This window comes from Trachemys scripta, chromosome 10, assembly GCF_013100865.1.
Source record: "Trachemys scripta elegans isolate TJP31775 chromosome 10, CAS_Tse_1.0, whole genome shotgun sequence".
NCBI classification, from domain to species: Eukaryota; Metazoa; Chordata; order Testudines; family Emydidae; genus Trachemys; species Trachemys scripta.
In genome coordinates, this window is record NC_048307.1 from 79,314,280 (window position 1) to 79,333,407 (window position 19,128).

The 19,128-nt window shown below is 43.6% G+C and overlaps 1 protein-coding gene across 3 annotated transcripts in view; it reads right to left on the minus strand.

Moving 5' to 3' along the window:
- Nucleotides 1–6,781: 6,781 nt before the first annotated feature.
- The window catches only part of IGDCC4 (immunoglobulin superfamily DCC subclass member 4), a 166,138-nt gene continuing 153,791 nt past the window's right edge, over nt 6,782–19,128 (minus strand). For all 3 annotated transcript variants that reach the window (XM_034783590.1, XM_034783592.1, XM_034783591.1), the window contains 2 exons: nt 13,213–13,377; nt 6,782–8,305 (listed from right to left, as the gene is read on the minus strand). In XM_034783590.1, coding sequence (XP_034639481.1) covers nt 7,781–8,305; nt 13,213–13,377 — 690 coding nt within the window. In that variant the 3' untranslated portion in view covers nt 6,782–7,780. The remainder of the gene's footprint in view (nt 8,306–13,212; nt 13,378–19,128) is intronic.

The following is a 19,128-nucleotide window of genomic DNA, read 5'->3' on the forward strand; positions in this document are numbered from 1 at the left end:
GGAATATAAGGACAACTTCTTCTTACATTTTAACACTAAAGAGTATTTGGGAAGTAAGAATAGTCTCTGAAGAAAGAAAGTTATAATTAAATACAGCATGGAACCAAATACAGACAATCTTTGAACAAGATGAAGTTCCGGTTACCCTTCCTTATGCATTATGTAAAAAAAAAAAAAAAAAAAAAGTATATTTCATTTAATTTTTAAAATATTAGCAAGGGGAAAATGATAAAAATAGAACTAGACTAAACATTTCTTTTCTAACTAGGATACTCAGGGATCAATTTTTAATGAGAACAAAAAACATATATCGTGTGATACAAAAATGGTCACTTTCTTATAAAGCATCCATCCTGGACAGATATCAACGTTATTCGTTATTTACTTTTCAAAAATCAGAAACCCTAGAAGGTTATAAATTATCTAATTTGTTACTCTTTAAACCAGAACTTTACTGTCTGTGAAAAAATAAACCAAATCAACCAAACGAAAAAGTTGACAACCAGATGTTTTTAACCAAGTCATGTTTCACATGAGAGGAAATTCAAAGAAAAGAATCAGAATTGTGACTTTCCCAGCAGCATGGAAAAGATATAGTTGTGTAACCAAATGGTAACATTAACACTACAAAACTTACGTTGGGGAGACACATTTGATATTTAAACAATGTAAAAACAATATAGATAGGCAAAAAACTGAACAGCAATAATCTTTAGTGTTACTGAAGGAAAGAACGGGTGGTGGAGGAAAAAACAGTGCTAACTTTTAGTAAGATACATGAAGTCTGATGTGTAATTAAAGGTATCAACCTTTTGTGTGTGTGTGTGTGTGTGTGTGTGTGTGTGTGTGTGTGTGTGTGTGCGCGTGTGCGCGCGCGAGAAAGGTGCAAGAAAGCTACTTACTTCTGGAAAACATTTCATGATACAAAAATATATGCACTGGTTATTTCAGCTTTGTACACAGAATGCATAATATTAACCCATTTCTCCAGCTTTTAGTCAATAATGTGAATATAAATGCCCGACATATGTATAGTAAGTGCAGGGGCCAGGGAAACAGCCACGTAAATTTGGATACCTCCCTAACCGAACACTGAACATAATCCATAGTGTGCGCTAATGTGGAAGATCGTGTTAAAAAGTGACTTCAGTACAGTTTTGGGGTCAGGTCCTCAGCTGGTGTAAACCCCTTGACTTCAAGGGAACGACACTGGTTGACACCAACAGAGATTCTTTTGTTTTTACCAATCCAGGGGCACTGCAGTATGCTGATGTTCCAGTGCTCTGGAACATGCTCTGTTTCAAGTTTCATGTTCTGGAACAATTCGGTTTGGTGGAATAAGAGTAGAGAGGAAGGTTGGATGCAAGGAAACAAAAGTATCCATGTGATGCAAGCTTTCTGCCTACACAATAATGGTAAGTGACGCACTGGAGTGGGTTACCTAGGGAGGTGGTGGAATCTCCATCCTTATAGGTTTTTAAGCCCGGCTTGACAACGCCTTGGCTGGGATGATTTAGTTGATGTTGGTCCTGCTTTGAGCAGGGGATTGGAGTAGATGACCTCCTGAGGTCTCTTCCAACCCTAATATTCTATGATTCTAAGTAGCACAAAGAGAATCATTCACACTTTTCATAGCATCTTTCCTCTGAGGATCTCAAAGCGTTTAACTAAGCCGCACAAAACCTCTGTGAGGTAGGTTTGTCCAGATAGGGAAACCGAGGCACGGGAAGGTTACGTGATTTAACCAAGGTTACATAGCAAGTCAGTGTGGTAGAGATGGCAAGCAGAATCCAGAACTCCCTCAAGCTAGTTCTGGACCCTAGTCATGAAACTCCACTCCCTTCCCGAATGTGAATTAAACTGAAGAGTTGAGATGTGCAGTCACTGACAGGATCAGTTGAGACGGTGGTTCAGCAAATAGCATCAAGCATTCCTGTCAGGTAAGATGCCCCCAAATATTATACATCAATTTACAATAGTTTTTCCCTTTGAAATTTCCAACTGTGTAAGAATCACCCCAGCTTTTGTTCCTGGGAGCTTTGCCTGTGGCAGGCAGCATGACTGGGCCTTTACAGAACATAGGAAAGGGAAAGATCCTTTCTCAGACTTCTGTTTGGGATGGGGAAGAGACACAGCGAATCAGGTCTCTCAATGTCAGAGGCCTGAGGAAATCAGCAATAACTATTGGCTAGTGAGAAGAGAATGCTGTACAGCATATGACATTCACGGCAATCTGGGCATTTAAACGAGTCAAGATTTAAACAGAAAGCTGGTCTTAACCTTAACTATAAGGTAATAGCAGTGGTCCATTCTAGTAAAGAGCCTGATTTCGAGACTTGGCCTCCTCCCGTTTTGCATCCACAATTTAGGAGGGACAAATAGGAACATCGGAAATGGCTCGTACCATCTAGTCTGTAATCCCATCTCTGACAGTGGCCAGTACCAGATGCTTTGGAGGAAGTCCCAGGAAGCCCATTCTGGAATTATGGTGCATCAAAGGAAATTCCTGCCTAACCCCAGACAGCTAGTGGTTGGTTTATGCTCCAAAGCAAAAAGGGTTATATTCCTTATGTAGTTTTATCCTATCTAATGTAACTGCTCTTATTGTCCATGGAAATGTTTAATCTTTTGATTTTCAAGCTCTTAGCAAAATATCCTGTAGCAGCGAGTTCCACAGCTTAATCGTGCATTGTTTAGAATGCATTTCCTTTCATCCGTTTCAAACTGGGTGCTGTGTGTGTCACCCTGCTCTGGTATTATATGAATAAATGAAGAGGAGCTCCCAACTAACCTTCTCTGTGCTACTCTTTATTTAAATACCTGTACTGCGTCCCCTCAGATCTGCCCCTCGCTAAACTAGGTGCCAACTTTAACTAAGCTAAGTAAATAGTGCAGTATGTGCACGACTCCTCTACACTAGATTCCGTTCATTAGCAACCCCTCTGTGGCCAGCCATTCTCTGGCTGTTGCCAATAAGGCAGGTTTGCGGGGCTGCAGCCAGGGAAGGCAGGTCCCAGAGTTTCCTTCATTGTCTGCAGCCTCACAAACCCGCCTGTGGCCGGGGCCTTTCCTCCAAAAGCAGTTCTCAGTAAGTGACGGTGCTGCTGCTAGTATCCGCATCTCATTAACAGTAAGGTCAATGGGACAGGACTGGTTCCCAGCAAAATGTTGCTATTCACCAGACATCGTTAGTATTAAGCAGCATGCACTGTACTTTCCTAGCCTTAGTAGAGGGAGTACCACAAATACGGAGGTTAGCTCACAGCAAAGCTTCGGTATCTATGGGAAATGGTGAGCTTTTCACCACAACTGTATATTGCTCCATTTTATTCTAATCTCCTCTCAAAGCCTTTTATCTTGTTCTGTGCCTTTCTCTGCCCCGTTTCCATTCCTCCTGTAGGCTTTCTGAGCAGGGGTATCCAGAGTTGAACACTGTCTCCAAGCAGAGTGAGTATCATTGATTTGACAATGGCACGCAGTATTTCCAGCATTATTCCCTATCCCTTTCTTAATTTAGCCTAACATCTGGTTTTACCCCCCCCCTGCCCCCGCCCTTCTCTCCTTTGACTGCTGCTGCTCACCGAGCACATGTTTCCATTGCAATGGCTGTATTGACAGCTAGGTCTATTTCCTGAGTGGTTCCAGTTAATTTAAAACCCATCGACATGTCTGGAAAGAAATGTAGGCATGGCTGAGGTCAATGAGACGTGATTGGCAGCTGCTATCCCACATGGCACTGTAGACAGTTGCACCTGCAAATATTTGCCTCACAAAATTGGGTGAGTGTGAAATTTCCACCCATAAAACAGGAAGCCAGGTGGAGGCCTCATTCGGAACCAGGCACAGACCACGTGTCTCGAAAAAGGCTCTTTTGGAATAGCAGAGCTACTCATTTTTTTAAAGTTAGTCCTTGAGCATAACAGCCCCCTTCACTGACTCTGCCATCGCATGGTCTTGGGCGGGCATTCCTGAGGGTCTAACAAATGATGGTTATGAATGACAAGCCTGTTCAACAGGGATCTCAGGGTTTGTCTGTATGGAGAGGCAGCGAGCTGGGGTGTAGCATTCTAGGCTGCCGTGCACGTAAAGTCCCCTAGTGCACTTTGAACTACTGCAAAGCAGGGTCACAGAGTAGCAGGGTCCACACAGCCAGGCTGGGATGCTTTAGCTGGATACCCCGGCTTGCCGCACAGTAACTCTCTGTACAGACACGTCCTCACCCTGTTGCTCCTTCAGTGTGGGTGGCACTGGGAGCAAGGTAGGTGGGATGCAATGGAGGTCGCCTTTCATACACTTTGTGGCTGCTCATGGAATGGCATTCAAGAGGCTACGCTAGGCTCCAAACCATCTTTGGGGCTGGGCAGGGCATGGAAAGACGAAGTGGGGACAGAAGTTATATGCTAGAGAAGGGTGGCCCAAAGGCAGGGGAAAGCAAGGTCCTCAGATTCAGGTTAGAGCCTACCAGGGCCTGATCCATTGGCTTGAATGGGTGTTGGACCGGGCCCTTTTAGTACATCCTATCACTGTACACACACACACATGGGTTTCAGAGTAGCAGCCGTGTTAGTCTGTATCCGCAAAAAAAACAGGAGTACTTGTGGCACCTTAGAGACTAACAAATTTATTAGAGCATAAACTTTCGTGGACTACAGCCCATATGCATCCGAAGAAGTGGGCTGTAGTCCATGAAAGCTTATGCTCTAATAAATTTGTTAGTCTCTAAGGTGCCACAAGTACTCCTGTTCTTTTTACACACATGGGGTTCCACTTGGAGTCAAAGTGAGTAGGCAGGGCAGGATCGGACCGCTCAAGAGGGATCTGATTCTTTCCTTGACAGGCACCAGTAAATGCCATGAACATGAATGGGAGTTACAGGCACGCACCATGGAAAGAAAAAACACTGCAGGACGGGAGAGTCCCCTCCCTCTTCACCGTCAGAGTTGATGGGAGAGGAAGGCATCCTTCATATCCATCCACGTTAACAAAACAGAGGAAACAGGGGACTTTGCGGACTTTTGCCCACGAAAGTCACTGCCAATTTTTGCAAGTAAATAATGACGAAATAAAGGGACGTGGTCAGGTCAATTCAGCTCCAGTTATAGGGCCAGACTGCAACACTCTTGCATGAAGTGGTATCTCCAGGGGCGGCTCTAGCTTTTTTGCCGCCCCAAGCACGGCAGGCAGGCTGCCTTAGGCGGCATGCCTGCAGGTCCGCCAGTCCCGCGGATTCAGCGTACCCGCCACCGAATTGCCGCCAAATCCACGGGACCGGCGGACCTCCCGCAGGCACGCCGCCGAAGGCTGTCTGACTGCCGCCCTCGCAAGGACCAGCAGGGCGCCCCCCGCAGCTTGCCGCCCCAGGCACGCGCTTGGAGCGCTGGTGCCTGGAGCCACCCCTCGGTATCTTGAGTCGCTAACGGGGCTGCCTGTGGAGTACAAGGTTACCCTTTGCTCGCAAGGGTGATCCTGTATCACAATCTGGACTGAGATGTAAACACTTTTTACAAAGCCTCAGATCTACACAAAGGTCTCCAGGATATTCTTCTGGCTAATTCCAACGGAAGCAGGTTTGGGGGCTTTTTTTGGCTAAATCTGAAGAAATGCTGAGCCTCTCCTCAGCACCCGCAATCTCCAATGAATTCAATGGGAAGTGCAGATCCTCCACACCTCTCAGGATTTGGCCCAGTCCCCAGTGCTCGCTATTCAAAGCTGCATTTTGAGAATCTGAAAGCGACCCGAGACAGGGTGGGAATGAAGGGAAATTCTTTTCAATGGGTCAAGCGGCGAGAAATGCCCTCAGTCAACAGCCTAGATAATGAAGAGTAAATGAGATTATTTAAAGTCTGTCTGTGATCAGTCAAGGGGCTATTTGAACAAGAAAGAACGGTTTTTGTGAACGTGGCACTGTCCTTTTAAGGGGATGTCCTCGCGCCGAGTGCGAATCCCAGCGTGAGGAGACGGCCCATCAACCTAGCATGCTAAAAATGGAGCGGAGTGCGGTGCAACAGGCTAGCTACGTGAGTACGCGCCATTGGTCTGTACTCGGGAAGGCTGGCCCCTCCCACAGCTCGCCCACCCGTGGCTACACTCCATTTTTAGGGCACTAGCTTCATGGCAGCTAGTGTAAGCAGAGGTGATGCGTGGCGGAAGGCTCATATGCCCCCTTTCCCCTGCCCAGATTTGCAGCTTGGCTTGTATTGAGCATGCTCACACGAACGGAGCATGCTCAGTAACATCGTTGACGCCGGCTGTCCTCACTCTGCCCCCCACTATCGCAGGCACGGGTTGTCTCTGAGTAAGTCAGTCTCCTCGAGCAGGGAAGCGGACGCCCCCGCTCGAAGGCTAGACCCAGCCTCAAAATCCATTTTGGCCAAGATTGTCAGAAGCGACTTGTGATTTTGGCTGCCGAATTTGAGCCACTTTAAAGGGACCCGATTTTCAGAAACTGTTGAGTACCCACCCTCAGGCAGTCTGGCCTCTTTAAAGTGTCTCTTTAGTCGGTGTTGGTCCTGCTTTGAGCAGGGGACTGGACTCACTGAGGTCTCTTCCAACCCTGATATTCTATGATTCTATGTCTAAAGTTGGGTCCTAACAAACTGACGCTCCCCAAATCCCGTTTGAAAACGTCCCTTAAAAACAAAACGCTGCTAACCATCGCCCCATCTGAGATGGCCTTTTTGTGAAGCACATGGTTATACGGCCAAACACACCCGACGTGCCAGTCTTAGGGCAGGGGGTCCTGCCGTAACGGATTCCAAAGAAACAAAAGAAAGAGCAAGACTTCAGACCTGCAGCACTATTCATTAAAAAATAGTCAACAACCAGTGCAAACATATTCTTTAGAAAAAGGCAGTATAAGAATAAGTTAAAAACTAAAATGGACTATAACAAAAGAGTCAATCTACTGCTTTTTTTTTCTCCAACAGACATGAGGTAGTTGTGTTGTTAAGGAGGAAAAAAATAAAGAGAGAAGTAGTAAAAATGCTACTCTATACCACACTCTACTCCACTTTATAAAATTAAATAATATAAAGATGCTCCGAGGAAATAAAAATACACTGTCGTACATTAAAAGGAGAGAGACGTACCTAAAACGATAGGTACAAGAACCTACATAACACAAAGTCCAGCTTGGTGAAGTGACCGAGATGCTGGAGAAGGTTCTATATAGTACAAGTTGTTAGAGGCACTCGCAGAGTGTGTAATAAAAGGCCACTACATCAGCCTGCTAGTAATATTTACTGGGGTAGTGTACAAAGGGATTATTAAAATCATTTTAACCATGGGCGAGCGGAGAAGGCCACTGGTTACGGCTAATTACCTTCCGGCTGGCGTTTGTTTCAACCCCTTTGGGTGCTTGCTTCGCAAAACGCATCGCAAAGCTGAAGAGGGCTAAGCAAGGCTGGGGCCCTCCCTGGCGAAGAGGAACATCGGGGAACATGCGCTTAATGTATTCTCCCTCTTTCCACCATGAAAAATGTCCCGGCACGCCCCATCATGGAATAAAAGGAAACAATGGCACAGGCTGAAGGTTCTGTTTTAGGTGCTTCAATGGGAGTTGGATTGGGCCCACGGCCATCTACATATTGATTTATTTCGTGTATATTTAGGGCTGTTCACCTGTCGAGGAACCTGAGCCTCTGAGGTACTAAGCACCCTCTTTCCCCCATTGAATTCACTGCAAGATGAGGGCACACAGTATCTCTCCGGATCTGGCCCCCACTAACTCACACCTACTTCTTCTAGCTTTCCCATGGTCAAAATCAGATTAATTTCCTTTTTAATGGTTATGGACACGCGTTACGTTCTCAGATGCTGAGGATGAATTGATTAGCGCAGAGATACTACACAGAGGGGGGTCCTGCTGGCCTGTGGGAAAAGCTTGGCACTTGACTGGCTGTACGTTCCCTCTGCCTTCTTGAAGACAGTCCGAATCCCCGCTTTCCATAGAGTCCAGACTTTCTCCGTGCCTGTGGAAGCCATTGGTGAGCCCATGAGGGCCAACAGCTTCCGTTTTGTTAGTCTTTCTGTCAGTACTTAACAGGGCATCCTGGGTCTGAAGCTCAGGTTTGCCTTGGCAGTCCGCTAATGCTTTGCTGACCTTCTGCTTGGCGTTTGCGGAGGTGTGAAGGGGCTGCTCATCAGAGGGGACGTTTTCCGGGTTGTGATCCTCAGGACCCATTTCTTCAGTGTCCAGCGTGTGAAGCTGAGAGTCTCTGTCAGAGGCTGAGAAATCGGAATGGACGATGATCTCGGCTTCCACTTGATGGAGGCTGATGGGTGGTTGATTTTTCATCACTTCATTCTGTTAGCAAGCAGAAAGCAAAGGGAGAAAGTGACTAAATTCAGATCATTCAGTCCCTGGATCCTGACAAACGGAGAAGCCCGTGTTTAACCGGGAGCACGTGAGTAATCCCATTGAGTTCAATGGGCCTACGCACATCCTTAAAATTCAGCGTGTCTTTATATGCCTCACTGGATTGGAGTCTAAACACGGCTCCTGCTGTACCATGAGCAATAGCCAAAGTCAGAATGGCTTTATGGCAGAACAGCTCAGAAACAAGAGCATATGCTCTTTTTCAATGCAGGCAACTTTTCCAAGCTTCTCTTTTCAGGTCTAAAGTCAAGCGACGCTATTTTAACCCAACCAGATTTTCCAAAATGCCAGCTGAGTTTAATTGCATTTTCCATCAGCTTTTGGTAATTAATGTTGGAAATAAAGCATGCAGCTCAGAGACAGAGCTCACTGTATACCCAAAACCAAAGACGTCATTTAAAAAAATAAACATCAGGCTGTGTCATTTTAAAAGACAAACAATCTAACAAAAGCCTATTCAGATCAATAGCCCAAAGCGTTTCCGGGCGTTTGTCCACATGGTTTTAGACGGTTGTGATTCCATCAATGATTTAAGGAAAAAAAATAATATTCTGGGTTTTGAGCTTGGCAAGTGAGCAAGGTTGGAATGGCTTTCCCAAGACTGTGTTATAAAATGTATTTGCAAATCTGAAGTCAACACACGCAGGGCATGGCATTCACCTCCCCGGTGTGGATTGCCGATCCCCAGTCCAGACGCTAGGCGCAGAGCGCTCATTTATAACAGCGAAAGCGTCCTCTCAGGAATGAGCACAGTGGGCATAACAGAATTCACACTGTAAACTGGGCAGGAGGACTACATCCAGATACATGAACTCTGCACTTATACATCATTGGGGGAAGGGATAGCTCAGTGGTTTGAGAATTGGCCTGCTAAACCCAGGGTTGTGAGTTCAATCCTTGAGGGGGCCACTCAGGGATCTGGGGCAAAAATCTGTCTGGGGATTGGTCCTGCTTTGAGCAGCGGGTTGGACTAGATGACCTCCTGAGGTCCCTTCTAACCCTGATATTCTATGATCGCCTTCCATCAGAGGACCTCAAGCTGCTTTGGAAGCCTCACAACACATATAGCTACAGGTGGGGAAACTGAGGCAAAGACTTCCACAGGTTACCCAGTGAGTCAACAGCAGAAAGGGGACTAGACTCCAGGATCCTAGCAAACTATACCAGGGGTTGGCTTAGAGGTATGGCTAATAGTGTACAGTGACATTAAGTGGCTGGATAGCAGTACGGCCAACCCCAAGCATTCAAAAATAATGAATCAGGTTCCAAAAACTAATGAAAGTTTAAAAAAATGAAAAGTGTGGGTTTCTTTTTATTTGCCTTTGGGTTCTGGGCCTTGAGAATTCATTTTTTCAAGCACGAGGAGCTCGAAATGTAACTTTTATTTTTTAAATGTAAGCTGAGATTCTCATATAATCACATGACTCCAGGAACTGGGACATTAAGAAAAAAAACCCCAGCAAATATAGCAACCGTGAAATTGTGAGAGTTGGCAATGTTATAACAACAACAGTAGTAATAACTTGCTCCGACATAGCACTTTTCATCAGTAGATCTCAAAAGGAGATTTTTACAAAGGAGGTGAGCATCATTACCTCCATTGTAGAGCTGGGGAAACTGAAGCACAAAGCACTGTAGTAACTGGCTCACAGTCACCTGGCTTGCTAGCCAAGCCAGGAATAGAACCCAGATGTCTTGAGTTCTAGTCCAGTACTCTGTCCACAGGGCGACACCGCCTAGAATAACATGGATGCCTTCAGATTCTTAAGGATATTCCCCACGTCCTTAGCTATCAAATATTGAAATTGGAACATGTACATTACAACGATTCCACAAGGCCCTCTCCTTCTAGAGACAAAGGCTGAGATTTTCAAAAGTCCTCGTGATTTTAGGTGCTTAAAGGGACAGATTTTCAGAAGGTGCATGCTTGGCACTTTCTAAGTATCAGGCCCCTTTGTGGCATCTGAAGTTGGGCACCCAAAACATGAGGTACCCAAGCTGACTATTCGCTTTTGAAAACGTTGGCTGCAGTGTATAAGCAGAGCAATATTTGCCAGTTACCTTAATCCTATTTTGTAATCTGCAAAAGCTGTTATAAAACAAAGCCCTTAGAATCGGAAAGAACAGAACGATTTCACTCATGCAACATTTAAACAGTGTCCTGTGTTCTTGGGGCCTTTGCATTTATTTTTAAGCGGGGAGTTACTATATTAGACTCAAATTGTTAACTAAGCAGATTTCTCTATTTTGGAAGCCCATAGAGAGCTCTTAGACAATTCGCTTTAAAATCTTTTCAAAGTTTATTGCCTTTGCTGGTTAACAACTTCACTTACTGAAAGGAAACAATCCAAAACAAGGAAGTGAACTATCCTATGTGTAACTCTCCGGCTTCCTAGTTAAGCCAATTTTGTGTAACATTTACATATTTTAACACTTCTCTCCTTTTGTTGACAAACTCTGATGGGTAGCTAAACTGTGATGTAAATGACACTCTGTAATTGGGTTGTAAAACATTGTCTCAACTCTCTACACAACATTAATTACATCCTGTGTATAACTGATTTTCACACTGCTATCTAGGAAGGAAGCATAGGATAGGTGGAGGTACTTATTAGAGGAGAGAAGACAAAATCTTAAAGCAACACCAGGCAAATCTCTTGCTTTACAGAGTCAGCTGAGTTTATATCAAATTGCTTCAATGGAGCCTTGACACAGATTATGATATTAGCAACTGCTTAACTGGAATACATCTGTATTCCTAAATTTGAGAACACAACATCAGAAATGTTAATGCTGATTTTCAATAAGTCTTGGAACACTGGGGAAGTTCTAGACGACTGGAACAAAGCAAATGTGCCAATATTTTAGAAAAGATAAAAGGGATGACGCAGGTAATTATAAGACTTGTCAGCCTAACATCGATCCTGGGCAAGAGAATGGAGCAGCTGATATGGGACTCGATTAATAAGGAATTAAAGGAGGGTAATGTAATTAACGCAAATCAACAAGCATTTGTGGAAAATAGATCCTGTCAAACAAACTTGATTTTTTTTTTTTAAATGAGATTACAAGTTTGGTTCTTAGGGTAAAAGCACTGATGTAATACATTTAGATTTCAGCAAGGCGTTTGACAGTACTGCACACCATTTTGATTTAAAAACTAGAACTATATAAAATGAATATGGCACACATTAAATGGATCCAAAACTGGCTAACCGATAGGTCTCAAAATGTAATCGAAAATGGGGAATCATCGAGCGGGTGTGCTTACAGTGGGGTCCCTCAGGGATTGGTTCTTGGTCCTACGCTATTTAACATCTTTATCAATGGCCTGGAAGAAAATGTAAAATCCTCACTGATAAAATATGCACATGACACGAAGACTAGGAGAGGGGTCAGTAATGAAGAGGACAGGTCGCTGATTTAGAGCGATCTGCATCACTTGGTAAATTGGGTGCATGCAAACAGAATGTGTTTTAACACAGCTAAATGTATATGTACACATCTGGGAATAAAGACCGTAAGCCCTACTTACAGGACGGGGGACTCTATCCTAGGAAGTAGTGACTCTCAAAAAGATTTGGGTGTGGTGGATAATCAACCGAACATGAGCCCCCCAAAATGACTCTGTGGCCAAAAGAGCTAATGTGATCCTTGGATGCATAAAGAGGGGAATCTTGAGTTGGAGCAGAGAGGTTATTTTTCCCCTATATTTGGCACTGGTGCAACTCCTGCTAGAATACTGTGACCAGTTCTGGTGCCCACAAAGGATGCTGATAAACTGGAGAGGGTTCAGAGAAGAGCCACAAGAGTGACTGAAGGATTAGAAACTTTGCCTTACAGCGACAGACTCACATGCTCCATCTATTTATCTTAAAAAAGAGATGGTTAAGGGGTGAGTTGATTACAGTCCATAAGTATCTACATGGGAAACAAATATTTAATAATGGGCTCTTCAATATTGCAGAGAAAGATATAACACAATCCAATGTCTGGACATTGAAGCTAGACAAATTCAGGCATAAATTTATAATGTTGCAAGTAATTAACCATTGGAATAATTTCCCAAGGATTTTTAAAACAAGATTGGATGTTTTTCTAAAAGATCTGCTCTAGGAATTTGTTTTGGGAAGCCCTATGGCCTATGTTATGCAGAAGATCAGACTAGATTATCACAGTGGTCCTTTCTGGGCTTGGAATCTATGAAACCTGAATTTTTTCCTGATCTGTAGACGAAGGATAATGGAAATGGCTTTACGCTACCTTTCAAAGGAATTTAAAACAACCCTTGATTTTTGACTCTTTCTATAAGCAAAAATGCAATTCCTTCTCCAGGTTAGAATAAAATAGATCTTAATAACTCTCTATGCTGGTTACTGTCGATCCTAACTCATTTTATGTGTAACTTTACTGCACTGCTACATAAAAAAACCAAATCTGTTCTCTGGAGCCTGATTTCTGCTCCCCAGATGAGAGCACGGCAGCCTCTCCACCTCATTAACAAGGAATCTGCTCCACTCCCCCCTTGGCCACTGATTCAAGACTACAACGACTGAGGGAAGTAAGGCAGTGAGAACAGGGGGATTGCTGGACCTCTGAGAGAGACACAGAGGACTCCCTGAAAATAAAACAACTTTTCCCCACGTACGCAAATCACACATGACATGCAGTGATATACTTGGGCAACGGAACAAAAACCATAATCAGCAAACGGAGATGAACTCTACGGGGTAAATATTTTCTCTCCCTCTACAATCAGGGAAAAGACGAAGGGACACATAACAAATGTACCGTAGTGCACAAACCGCTGATACTAAAATACTGAAAACACCCACCGTAACAGCATTGTACACCAGCGCTTGTAGCAAAAGCTTTTGTCCTGCATTAGAAGGCGGCTTCAGTGTCCCATTCACAGCAGCAGTTGGCTCTTTTGTAATGGCATCTCCACATCTGGCTATGCTACTTGTCCAGTTCTGATTAATTGATTTATTCCATGTAGACTGCAGAATAAAAAGGAAAGCAATGATCAGATTATTTCCAAGACACAGATTTGTATCCTTCCAAACCTGAAAGAACAGGCAGTTCAACACAAAGAAGAAGATGGAGAAATGCCATATGGTTTGAAGATGTCGGTTAAATGCAGCCAACACACTTCCAATGATGTCACAATAACACTAGCCCTGACAAACTGACATTACCACCACAGAACATGGGGTTTAGTGCACTGATTTGTTATGGTCTGATGTGGAGCAAGTGGATAATTGGGATTTTCTTAGCTCTGACCCAATATTTCTAATACTGTTCTTCCTGTGACACATTATGAGAAGAGTTCATACTCCAAATCTAATATGGGAGTCTCTGCTGATTTCATAGATTTCGAGACCTATAGGCTGCAATGTATCAGGTAGCACCACACTGCATGCATCTTCCTTTTGAAGACCTAATTCAAAGCCCATGGAAGTCAGGGGGAAAATGCTCTTTTATCTCAATTGGTTTGGCATCAGACCCTTCTGCATGTACATGCCAAGACACTAGTGGGTTGGAGGCAGTGGGAATAATACTCTACACTTCAGTAGCTACCTTCCTATAACGCTCTCAAAGCACTTTATACAGGTGGATAAAGATCTCCATGTTACATGTGGAGAAACTCAGGCACAGAGAGACTAACTGACTTGCCTAACATCTAATAGTGGCTCAGTAGAAAAGTTAGGAATAGAATGTAGGTCTCCAATACACCACTCTGCCTCTCTTTCTTAAAGTTCCTCCGTGAGTTATGCATCCGAAGAAGTGAGCTGTAGTCCACGAAAGCTTATGCTCTAATAAATTTGTTAGTCTCTAAGGTGCCACAAGTACTCCTGCTCTTCTTTTTCTGTGAGTTAGAATCTTTTAGCATTTTATTATTTGAGCTTTTCCATTTTGCATGTTTTATATAAGGAAGAATCCCATTTTGGGCCAGATCTTCAGCTGATCTTCTGTCTGGCTCCCTCTTGCGTGTGCATATGCAAAAACTGCACACACACATCTATTCACCCACACTTTGCAGGTACAAAAACCTGCACAGACGTCTTGAAATGTTTAACACCTATAGAATGTGCACCTGCAAACTCCATTAAGGTGAATGAGTTTTTCAGGGGTACATTTTAACCCTTGTGCATGCAGAGGTGTTCAAAGATGTAGGTAAGCGTTTGCATCTGAAACATGCCACTCCCGTGTGTTTGTGTGCGCGCGCAATTTTGTTTGTACGCACATAGAGACTGAGGGCTGAAAAATCAGGTGCTTTATATCAATGAATTCTGCTACAAATCTCATCCTAGGAAACCTGGCAGTAGCAAAAGCAGACAAAGCAGTTGGGTTACTTTTGAAATGCACTTTAATAGAAATTGTTACACGTTGGCCAATTTACATTCAGACACTTGGTTAGCAAAATGGTTAACCACATTCAGCAGCAGCTACAGTTGATACATACACACAGTGGTGACAAGTTAACATCAGAATTCTCAAAAAGAACAGGAGTACTTGTGGCACCTTAGAGACTAACAAATTTGTTAGTCTCTAAGGTGCCACAAGTACTCCTGTTCTTTTTGCGGATACAGACTAACACGGCTGCTACTCTGAAACCTATCAGAATTCTGTGGATTATACCAACATGGAATGGTCTAAGCTAATCAGAGGGCAGGGACGCTGCATTGCTACTGACTCACTGATGGATATCATAGGTTTTGGTACTCGCACACTATGCAAATCCTTACACTCTCATTGGCTGTTGCCTTAGAACTCACCATCCACATGCCCACAACAAACATGGCTGCCACAACTTCTCATTTCACCCAGCTAACAGAAGAAGAAAAACCCAATTACGTCGCAAAAACATCTCATTGTTAGACATTTCAGTATAATAACCGCAACGCAAGGTGCTTCCTCTTGACCCAATAACAACTGTCTTCTGGGCTAATGCTTTGATTCTAAGTTTAAAAAAAAAAATCTCGGTGGGCAACTTATTTAATAATTATATATAAAAAAAAAGGGTGGGGGTGGGGGGAAGAAGGATAGCTTAGTGGTTTGAGCATTGGCTTGCTAAACCCAGGGTTGTGAGTTTAATCCTTGAGTGGGCAAAAATCTGTCTGGGGATTAGTCCTGCTTTGAGCAGGGGGTTGGACTAGATGACCTCCTGAGGTCCCTTCCAACCGTGATATTCTATGATTCTAACAAGCCATCTTTGACCTTGGAGTTCCTCAGCTCACAATACAGTTATCACCTCATAAATAGGAAGTACCTTCATATTATTGTCTATTCACGTTATTTCACAGTAACAACACAGTAACTCTTCTGGAAGAAACAGTAACAATTATTGGCTATCTATGAGAATAAGCAATGTAACATTTTCATTTAGGACTATGAATGTTATTTTGAGAAGTAACTTTACCATAGCGATTATGGACATTTACCCATAACACATCAGCTAATTCTCTCCAGCCCTGCCTGGTATTATACTAGCTACCACTAGTCCCTCTCGACGTTTTAACTACAGTACTTTTTGTGATGGAAGGATCTAAGCCAAACCTCGAGTTCTAACGGTGCATCATTAGGATTATTTATCTACCGTTGTAAATGCACAGGGCTGCGCAGTAAGAGAAAGGTGACAAATAATGAATTGGTGCCCTACTTTGAAAGGCTGCCTGGAACATCTGGTTAGGAATTTATTTTCCTCTTTCATTAAAAATTTCAATGAAAATTATTATTTTTTATTTTCATTGAAATTTTTCTTTGAAAGCTTCCATGGGATTTTGTAAGATGCTTTTTTCAGCAACCAAAAATGGAATTTTTTTTTTTTTACAATTTTGTTTCATTTTGTCAAAAAGCCAAGTTTTTACCCTAAATACAAGTTAAAATGAATTTCTTTGCAGTAACTATTTTGCCTAAGAACAACATAGGACAGCAGGTGGGTCGCTGTGACAGCGACGGCAATTTCCTGCAGTATCTTTGAGAGTTCTCACTCTATTCCGTTTATTTATCCCAGTGGTCCGGGGATTGTCTGTAACTCCATAGGGGATGGGAACCACAGACCCCCGGGGAACTAAGAACACTGTGGGGTGATTAGGTATATTCACTCAGGTGTAACACCTCCACAGAGGTACCATCGCCTGGAGAGGCTCATATATATTGGTTCAACAAAGAAAGGACTTTGGATAAACAGCCTGAGTTTAAACAGGCTTTCTGATCCACCAAACAGACAAGACCTTCTGTCTAAGGAGGGCCCCGGTCTTTCCTGGGAGAGGCTGGAAGATTTTGGCCTACTGAGGCCCCATAAGACTGATGGGTGACCTCTGGTAAGCTTTTAGCAGGTGTATAGGAACGCTTATTATTCCTGTTATGTTTTCTCTGTAACGCTTTCATCTTGAAAAGAAATGTGCTTGCTTAGACCAGGTCTAGGCTGCAAACTTATATCAGTATAACTACGTTGCTCAGGGGTGTGAAAAATCCACACGCCTGAGTGACACGGTTATACCGATCTAATCCCCGGTGTAGACAGAGCTACATCGACAGGAGAGCTAGCTACCGCCTATCGGGGAGGTGAATTAACTATGCCGATGGGAGAAGTTCTCCCGCCGGCGTAGTAATGTCTTCACTAATGTGCTATAGCAGCGCAGGAATGAGTGATGGGAACAAGCTAGCAGTGACATTTGGGTTGAGCAAAGAGGGTGGGAGGCCATGCAAGAGAAAATTAGAGCCTAGATACAGAGAGAAGCTGATTTATGGGGAACCTTCATGGTGGGAGAAGGGAAAAACATGGATTTTATTGTGGGAGAATGCATCAACTCCCCACCAGGAGAAATATCGAGCCAGAAAGAAACCAGGAACAGTTCTAGCCTATTGAAAATTAATTCAGTGATAGAAACAAATGGTCTTTTTTGGAAATAAATGGATCTTTCAGCGCTGTCTGATGGCATCATTCACTTTGGTGATTGGAACAATCAGTATTCTGCTCTACGGAGAAAGACTCACCACACAAATACACTATCCAGGCACATTCAAGCTGAGGTATGTATGAATGGATTGCCTGCTTAAAGTTAGAGCTCAGGGGAAAAATGTGGTAACTTCACCAATACAGGGGCACAAAACTTAGGGGGGGGGGGGGGGTTTTTTTTTTTTTTTTTTTTTTTTAAGCAGACCACCAAGCTATTCTTAGTCGAGCTTCAAATCCCCCAGGCAACCAGTGTTACCTTTTTGTAGATCTAATTAAATTATATGGGCTGAATGCAATTTGTTCTGGGTTCTCTTGGCTTCCCCTTGCAATAAACTGCTGAATGCACACCTCTGTGCATGGGAAATGTGTGCCTTTAAGAGCTCAAATTATTTCACAGCTCAGACTCTTAGTTCATGGACAGAGGTAATTTCTTTGCGGGGCTTGATTTTACTGGGCAACCTTGTGTTTACGCAACTCACCTTGTTACCAAAAGCTTAGTGTGGGTAGAGCAACTCCTCTTTCTGGATTGGCGGTTAAGCAGAAATGTAGCCCCATTTTTCTTTGGTGGTCTATTTGTCCCACAAAGAATAAATTCTCTGAGAACTGGAGAAGAGCATGGGGGGAGGGAGGGGAAGCTGTACGGTTTAAATGGAGGAAAATCGCTCTTCTTTCCTCTCTCTCTCTCTCGATCTAATGCCCAGTGAGTATATCACAGAGCCTGTGTCTAGCTGCAGGAGCAAAGAGGCTTCTGACACCAGTGTGGCCTTGTATGAGTCATTTGACCTCCTTGTGCCTCAGTCCATCTGGCTGGAAATGAGGCAGCAATGCAGGACCAGATGTTGCACGTAAACCGAGCATTCCAAAGTCAGTCACTTACAAAAAGTCACACATTAGACCAGGTTGTCGGGGCTGGCATCGGGCAAATAAAAACAAAATACTCATGTACATGCTTAGGAGGTGCTGAGTGCCCTCGGCCCACTTTGACTTCAAACAGCAGCTAAAGGCACTTAGCACCTCGCAGGATAAGACCTCTCTAGATAATAATTGCTTTGCACAAAAATCTTTAGGGCCAAACCTTGCTCCCACCGAAGTCCCATCACTACAGGATCAGGCCTGTAGAGACCAGATATCAAAGATGTTGTTTATGCAGCAGTGAGCTTCAGAAAGAAAGATCATTAAAACAAAGCTGTAGATTTCAGGTGCTGAAATATTTTCAAAACTGGAAATATGCTGATCACGGTGACAGCATCTCTGCTAACGGTCACTTCCCATCCATTAACAATACAGTCTATTCTGGACCAATGCCCCCTGCCCCTCTCCCTTTCGTTTGGGTCAGCGATAATTAAACTAACGGTAAGTAATGAGAAAACAGACAAGTGATCACATATAGCTGGCTGGGATGAAACACAATAAGGAATATTAATAAATGAAACAGCATTTAATTACACTAATTTGCTCCTGCTGCCATCTGAATGGCTTTCTGCAGATAGGTCAATGACTGGTGGATTATGAGCTTTTTCCAGAGAACATATCATTACTGAGCAAATAAAGTCTGGATGTTTCAGACTAGAAGGTATACGCACACACGCACATGGCCATATGTGCTATTATACATATCTGCATGCACGCACACGCTATCAGAGATACCTGCACACACATAACACCCCCGCACACACCCTTTGCATACTCGCACGCTCTTTTTGTAGGCTTCCTGTGCAAACCAAAAATGTGGAAAGAAACAGCAACCCCGGTGCAATCCCCAAAGGAGCAACTGCTAGCGGAAATG